We start from the raw sequence: 8,075 nt of genomic DNA, 5'->3' as shown, positions 1-8,075 counted from the left end.
TAACTCTTGATGACTGAATTTCATCTGCACTGATATACACCAGCTTGACCTCAAAGTTCTGGCGACACATGTTTTTATGTTTGTTAAAGAAAAGAAAAAAAAACACCTCAAAACACAAAGGTAACTTTTTTTTTTTTTTTTTCTTTTTTTTTTTTAAATGAATGAAAAAAATTACTTATTTAAATCAGAAGAAAACAGCTGTGTTTCATGGCTTGTCATGAAAGGATGTAAAAGCCAGTGCTGGGATAACACTGCTCAGTTCACCCTGCTGCTCGAGTGTACGGAGCCCCCTAGGGGTCATGTAGAAAAATATTTGGGTTGAAAAATAGTCAGGAACTGAAACAAACTTATAGCAACGTAACTCCTCCCATACAATATGAGGTTTCATTACTCTAACCTGGAGCATTTGAGTAATATAATCCATATACAATAACTTTCTTATAAAAACAATACACCCTTCGACCCTTTTTGTGTTTCAGACATTGTACAAGTTGTGAACGGTCCCTGGTTACCCTGCAGATGCCTTATACCCCCCTCAATTGTGGTAAATCACAACTAATTGAACCATATTTCCACTTAAGTCTTAAGTATACAGACATTAGATATACATTTTTAGTGCAAGACATTGTATTGCGAAAGAAATCGAATGAGATTTGCTGGTGTCTTCCCCTTGTAAGTCGCTTTGGCTAAAAGCATCTGCTAAATAAAGTTAAGTAAAGTACAAAAAGAAGATGCCTGTGATATCCTTTCAAGTTTTGACCCAGTAGACACAGATCTGAGAAGGGCTTATTTTATCAGGGGACCAAATTTTGTATGACACATTGAAACCTTTTTGCGTATGTATAAGTAATGCCATAGATGGATTCTCAAGGAAGATTTTGTGGCTCAATACATAAGGAGTAATCCAAAGGTCTTTGGGGGCTATTTTCTGGAAACAGAGAAACTGGTGGCGGTCCTCGCAATCAAAGAGCAGACATGAGTGTTGAGAACAGCTGTATTTGAGACATTCAGTGGTTCTTACAACTTAAATAGTGGTGAAAAGAGTGACCGAATGACCGAAGCACAGGCAGCCAATGAATTGGTAGGGAGTTCTCCGCAAACAGAGTGTGGAGTTTTGGTTAGATCATCTGCATAACATCAAAGATGAAGGGTTGCTTGGTGGGGAATTTCAGGATAAGAATCTGATTATTTTATATACTCTGCTAAGCCAATTGTGCTGGACTAGCAAATAGCAAAGGAACACCTTATTACACTGCACCTTGTATTCTCCGAGCCTCCAGTACTGCTCACCTGGTCCCTCCATCTCTGAAGGTAAAAGGAAGACGCTCATCTAGTCACTTCTCAGTCTTGGCCCCTCGGTGGTGGAACAGAATTACTGTGTCACCCCTAGTCTAATTTTATTCATTAGATTTTCAGTGTCCTTTGACACAGCTGAACTTCTTTCAAGTGCATTCACTTCTCTCCTGCAATACTGCCAAGTTACAATTCTGTCACCCATGCTGCTCATCTGCCATTCCATTGACCGCACAAGGGTCAATATCCAAAGGAAAGGAGGCTGGACAGTAGGGATTACTGTACAGTGAAAAATCCACCAAACATAAAATTGCAAGTTAAAAGCTATGTTCCTAGCGGAGTAGATAGGTACAGTAATTAAATGAATGACTAGCCACACTGAACATACGTATAGCAAGTTCTACCGTCCAAGTTATTAACCAAATTGTTCAATACTGCAGCCTTCTGATCTTATGGCAACACATGACAGCAAGGCTGTTATCTTTTAAGTGGGTGGTAGTAGCCTAGTGGGTAACACACTCGCCTATGAACCAGAAGACCCAGGTTCAAACCCCACTTACTACCATTGTGTCCCTGAGCAAGACACTTAACCCTGAGTTGCTCCAGGGGGACTGTCCCTGTAACTACTGATTGTAAGTCGCTCTGGATAAGGGCGTCTGATAAGCGCTGTAAATGTAAATGTAAATGTTTTAACAGAATAGTTTAAAACTTGAGGTTCCAGCAAAACATGCGGGAGATCTCATGACAGGAGTGGACATGGACATGCCAGCTCAGGTTCAAATTCAACTGCATTTAACAAAAAGGAGAAAAATGACTTCACATGACAGAATAATATAGTAGTTTAACAGGACACCAAAACGAGGACATGAATACAAACCAGGACAGCATTTTCCCCCCCAAAATGGTAAAACCTTTTTTTTTTTTTTTTTTTTTAATGGGCATACCTTCTCATTAACTAACACAGAGATGACGTCCTGATCCATCTGATGCTGGAATGACCATATGAAATCCATTCTGTCAAAAAAACTCAAAACAAAAGTCACAAATGTAGACCAAAAAGCATTAACCTCTTCCCCACCCCCAATGCGGTACTTTGACGGTGCTGGGTGCAGTTTCCAGGTGTTAACTCTTCTTTGTGTGCACAATGTGCTGCAATATGTTCAAAGGTCTGAGCAAAGCTGACTAGCAAAAGCATCCAAGAACTGTGCCCTGTGCTGATTATGGTAACGAGACTTCATATTGTACGGGAGGCATTATGTTGCCATACAATACGGTTCCTGACTATTTTAGCACTATGTACATTAAGTGTGTAGTGCAAAATTACACCACAAATGTTTAACTATTACTGTAATGCATTATGAATATGATAAATCAGTGAGGACCATCAAGGTGTGGCCAGCGGGGGCTGACATCACACTCCAGGACAGGTTCCAACACACAGACTGGAGTATGTTTTGCTTCACAGGCCACCTGTGGCTCTCACACGGACATCGACATCTACACCTCCTCTGTTCTGAACTACATTAACACCACCATAGACACGGTTACTACTCAGAAACAGATCACCACATACCCTAATCAGAAGCCTTGGATGAACAAGGAGGTGTGTCTCCTGCTGAAGGCATGCAACAATGCCTTCAGATCGGGTGATGCACAGGCCTACGGCATTTCCAGGGCGAACCTGAAGAGGGGCATCAAAAAAGCCAAGCACTGCTACAAACTAAAGCTAGAGGAGTACTTCTCCAATGCTGATCCTCGACGCTTGTGGCAGGGCATTCAGGCCATTGCAGAGCAGCTCGCTGGTGTATTCACAGACATTTTTAACATGTCCCTCGCCCAAGCAGCTGTTCCAACATGCCTCAAATCCACCTCCATTGTACCAGTGCCGAAACATTCTAGCCCAACATGCCTGAATGACTACCGCCCTATAGCACTTACACCCATAATCATGAAGTGCTTCGAGCGGTTAGTCCTGGCACATCTGAGGGACTTTCTCCCACCAACTCTGGACCCACACCAGTTTGCGTACCGTAGCAATAGGAGCACAGAGGATGCAGTCTCCATAGCGCTGCACTCTGTACTCACACACCTGGACAAGCAAAACACCTATGCACGGATGCTGTTTGTTGATTTCAGCTCAGCATTTAACACTGTCATCCCCTCTAAACTAATCTCTAAACTTAGACTTAGACAAACTTGGACATCAACACCTCACTTTGCAACTGGATTATGGACTTTCTGACCAGCAGACCACAGCATGTAAGGTCAGGCCACATCCGCTCCACTACCGTCACGCTCAACACTGGTGTACCACAGGGCTGTGTGCTGAGCCCCTTCCTCTACTCCCTCTTCACCCATGACTGCCGACCTATGTATGGATCAAACTCCGTTATTAAGTTTGCAGATGACACCACGGTGATAGGTCTCATCGACAACAACGATGAGACTGCCTACAGGGAGGAGGTCCAGCATCTGGCCACTTGGTGCACAGAAAATAACCTTCTCCTAAACACCACCAAGACCAAGGAGCTCATTGTGGACTTCAGGAGGGAGAGAAGAGGCTCGCATGATCCCATCCACATCAATGGGATGACTGTGCAGCCTGTTACATCCTTCAAGTTCCTGGGGACCCACATCTCAGAGGACCTGTCCTGGAGCATTAACACCTCCAGCCTGGTCAAGAAGGCTCACCAGCGCCTCTTCTTCTTGAGAACATTAAAAAAGAACAAGCTACCCACTACCATCCTGTTGAACTTTTACCGCTCTACAATAGAGAGCATCCTTACCAGCTGTCTCACAGTTTGGTATGGAAGCTGCACTGTTGCTGAGCGTAAGGCGATGCAGCGGGTGGTGAAAACTGCCCAGCGCATCACAGGGACTCCACTTCCATCCATTGAGGAAATCCAGAGGAAGCACTGTCTGCGTCGAGCTCACAGTATTCTTAAGGACTCCTCCCACCCGGCCCACGAACTGTTCTCTCTCCTGCCTTCAGGCAGACGGTTCAGGCTACCACGGACAAGAACCATCAGACTTAGGAACAGCTTTTTTCCCAGAGCTGTTTCCTTGCTGAACTCCTCTGCCCCCCCCCCATACACTCCTGATAATCACTGCACTGTACTATCACTTTGTACTGCACATATCACTTTGTACTGCACATATCACTTTATGTATATATATAATTTATTTGAACTGTATCCTGCACTTGCTGCTTATTGCACTTCTGGTTAGACCTAAACTACATTTCGTTGCCCTGTACTTGTACATGTGTAATGACAATAAAGTTGAATCTAATCTAATCTAATCTAATAAAATGTACGTAGACCTCATATAATACTTATCTGTCCTGCACTTCTTTGCTTTCTTGAAGTGATTATCATTGTGATACACAGCACAGCACGAATTAGTGGGCACCCATGATAGGCACCCAGGGAGCAGTGTGTGGGGACGGTGCTTTGCTCAGTGGCACCTTGGCGGCTCGGGATTCTAACCGGCAACCTTCTGATAATGGGGCCGTAATCAGATTAAGGGGCCGCTTCCTTAACCACTTAACCACGGACGCTTTCGAAGCCCGAACTGCCAAGGTACCGTCCCCACACACTGCTCCCCAGGTGCCTGTCATGGCTGCCCACTGCTCACCCAGGGTGATGGTTTAAATGCAGAGGACGAGTTTCACTGTGTGCACCGTGTGCTGTGTATCACATGTGACAAACACTTCACTTTCACAGATTCACCCTTGCCTGTTCCTGTTCACACCTTCCTTAATCCGGATTGGTTAGTGTCAGGGTGACTGATATAAACTTTAATAATATTACAGGTTTGTGACAACATTTATAAAGACTTTATTTTCCATCTAATTCCATATGTCAACTGAAAGACTAGCCCGCACAATAACTTAAACTAAGTTTTTATTTGTGTAAAACTGAGCAAAGAAACCTCAAGAGGAATTAAGGCTCAGCAGGGGAACCCATCCTTCTCTGTACAGCCATGGACCAGGAATTGTAGGAAAATGAGAAGGAAGGAGGTGTCCAGGTTTACCTGACAGGAACACACACACCTATTATATTCGAGTTGTATTGTGTTTACTTCTGCTGATCAATGCTGATAAAGTATGAAGCTCTGATGACATGTCGGGATGTGACCTCTTCCTCTGTGCTTCACCGCGTCACCGCAGCTCCTCTTCCTCGGTCCCCGCGCTCTCCTTCAACTCAGCTGACCAGCGGTCGGTGGCCGAGGACCAGTGACAACAGCCCGTCCACAGTCCGCGGCCGACATCTTCATTCCAACACATTTAAAGGGCAAAATGAAGGAGCGCCGCCCGTCCTTCCGTCTCTCCGGGCGGAACTACGTGTTCTGCGGCTTTCCTGCGGGATAAAATCCGCTCTCCGCCGCGCACCGCGCCATCCAGCTGAAGGATGAAGATCCCGGCTTCCTGCCCACAACGTTCCGTGACTCGGCGCTCGGGCGGCGACGCGCTTTTTGCCCGATATGCGGAGAGGAGGAAACACAGCGGAGGCTCCACTGGCGGAAGCTGCTTCTACACGGTTCTCACGGCGCGTTGAAGAGCGCAGCTCCCCGCGCGCTGCGTCATTGTTCCCCGCGTCTCCGAACCTCTCCACATGGCAGAAGAAGCTCCAGCTCCAGCGGCCGCGGCGCCGCCAAAGTCGCCCAAGAAGAAGGCCGCGGCCAAGAAGCCCAAGAAGGCGGGACCCGGCGCCGTCGAGCTGATCGTCAAAGCCGTGTCCGCTTCCAAGGAGCGGAGCGGAGTGTCTCTGGCCGCCCTGAAGAAGGCGCTGGCTGCCGGCGGCTACGACGTGGAGAAGAACAACTCCCGGGTCAAGGTGGCCATCAAGAACCTGGTCACCAAGGGGACTCTGGTGCAGACCAAGGGCACCGGCGCCTCGGGCTCCTTCAAGCTGAACAAGAACCAGGCGGAGCCCAAGAAGAAGCCCGCCGCCAAGAAGGCGGCTCCTAAGGCGAAGAAGGTGGCCGCGAAGAAGCCCGCCGCGGCCAAGAAGGTCGCGGCGAAGAAGCCCGCCGCCAAGAAGTCGCCCAAGAAAGTCAAGAAGCCCGCGGCAGCAGCCAAGAAGGCGGCGACCAAGAGTCCCAAGAAAGCAGCCAAGAAGCCCGCCGCAGCCAAGAAAGCGGCCAAGAGCCCCAAAAAGGCGAAGGTCGCCAAGCCCAAAGCGGCCAAACCCAGAAGCAGCAAACCGAAGAAGGCGGCGGCCAAGAAGAAGTAAATTCCTGCTGCTTTTTTACTCAAAGGCTCTTTTAAGAGCCACACACTGATTTCCAGAAAAGGCGCGTCTGTTCGACCCCCCACACATAATCATGGCTAAAAAGATGTGAAACTTCATTATTCTCCCCACACGACAAAGACATCTATAAATCTAAATATCAAAATTCATTTTCACAGCTGCCTGCGCCACCATGTCCCCATGCGGTGACAATTTGTGAAGGAGGGGACAGTCATGCTGATCAGTTTTACTTTCCACTGAACTAGAATACCAAACTAATACTAAAACACGTCTATCTTCTCGCGGAAGGAGCGATTCCGGCATTTACGGAGCTTCTAAATATCAAGTGAATATAGTAAATAATAATATATCTTGATTAAAAATATATTAACTATTTTAATGATTAGAATATTTCAAATTGTGTCGCTAAACTCATTGGAACGTAAAGCGCGGTCAAATGAGTGAATGTAAGGAGGCGGGACTTCATACAGGATTGGCCGAAATTTTGAGCCAATCAGGACACTGAGCCGTTTCCTATAAGAAGAGCTCCGCGTGGTTCAGCGTTACTTTGTTTCCTGAACGAACATCGTAGAACGACAAGATGAGCGGACGAGGCAAGACCGGCGGTAAAGCGCGCGCTAAGGCGAAGACCCGCTCTTCCAGAGCCGGCCTGCAGTTTCCTGTGGGCCGTGTGCACAGGCTGCTGCGGAAAGGGAACTACGCGGAGCGCGTTGGTGCCGGCGCTCCTGTTTACTTGGCCGCGGTGCTCGAGTACCTGACCGCTGAGATCCTGGAGTTGGCTGGGAACGCGGCCCGCGACAACAAGAAGACCCGCATCATCCCGCGTCACCTGCAGCTCGCTGTGCGCAACGACGAGGAGCTCAACAAGCTGCTGGGCGGCGTGACCATCGCTCAGGGCGGCGTCCTGCCCAACATCCAGGCCGTGCTGCTGCCCAAGAAGACCGAGAAGGCCAAATAAAGCGCCGGAACTTCCAACGCGCATCAAAGGCTCTTTTAAGAGCCACACACTTCCTCCCAAAAGCGCAACTTCTACCGTTGTAGTATTCAGCTTTTTATTTACTAGAACCAGGAACGCCGACAAAGGCTTGAAATAAGTCAGAATGCAGCTCCACAAGTTGTCCCACAAGCACTTGCGACATTCGGCTGATTTGCATACAAAGTCCTCGTTTGGTTTATATTAGACGTTCACATTCCCCTTAATAAAAGCGGAGTGCACGTTATTATAATGAACTATTTCACTTGCAGATATTTGTGTTGAAATAATTACAGAGCTGTAAAACACCTTTTTGGAATAAAATTAGTTTTCAGCGAATTTTCACTAGCAATTAATCTTGAATTGACCGTGCTAGTAGTCCAGTGTCTCTGGGCAACACGTATGAACCAGAAGACCAAGGTTCAAATCTTACATGTGAGCAAGACACACATGTACATTAATTGGACATAAATAATTTTACCTTCACCACATTCATAATTATGTAGGTGTTATGAATAGTAAAATAATAATTATTCGTTTTAATTAGCTTGTTA

The 8,075-nt window shown here is 46.8% G+C and overlaps 2 protein-coding genes across 2 annotated transcripts; both read left to right on the top strand.

Moving 5' to 3' along the window:
• Positions 1-5,901: 5,901 nt before the first annotated feature.
• LOC114796721 (histone H1-like) lies at positions 5,902-6,541 on the top strand. The gene has a single exon (XM_028991172.1). It carries the CDS (start codon positions 5,910-5,912, stop codon positions 6,528-6,530), a length of 621 nt encoding a protein of 206 aa, XP_028847005.1. The 5' UTR covers positions 5,902-5,909; the 3' UTR covers positions 6,531-6,541.
• A 568-nt stretch (positions 6,542-7,109) lies between these two features.
• LOC114796716 (histone H2A-like) lies at positions 7,110-7,506 on the top strand. Its single transcript, XM_028991163.1, has one exon. It carries the CDS (start codon positions 7,129-7,131, stop codon positions 7,504-7,506), a length of 378 nt encoding a protein of 125 aa, XP_028846996.1. The 5' UTR covers positions 7,110-7,128.
• The last annotated feature ends 569 nt before the right edge of the window (positions 7,507-8,075 follow it).

The sequence above is a fragment of the Denticeps clupeoides genome, chromosome 9 (assembly GCF_900700375.1).
Source record: "Denticeps clupeoides chromosome 9, fDenClu1.1, whole genome shotgun sequence".
In the NCBI taxonomy this organism is placed as follows: Eukaryota; Metazoa; Chordata; class Actinopteri; order Clupeiformes; family Denticipitidae; genus Denticeps; species Denticeps clupeoides.
The sequence above is the reverse complement of the archived record's forward strand: the minus strand, read 5'-3'. Positions and strand labels throughout refer to the sequence as shown.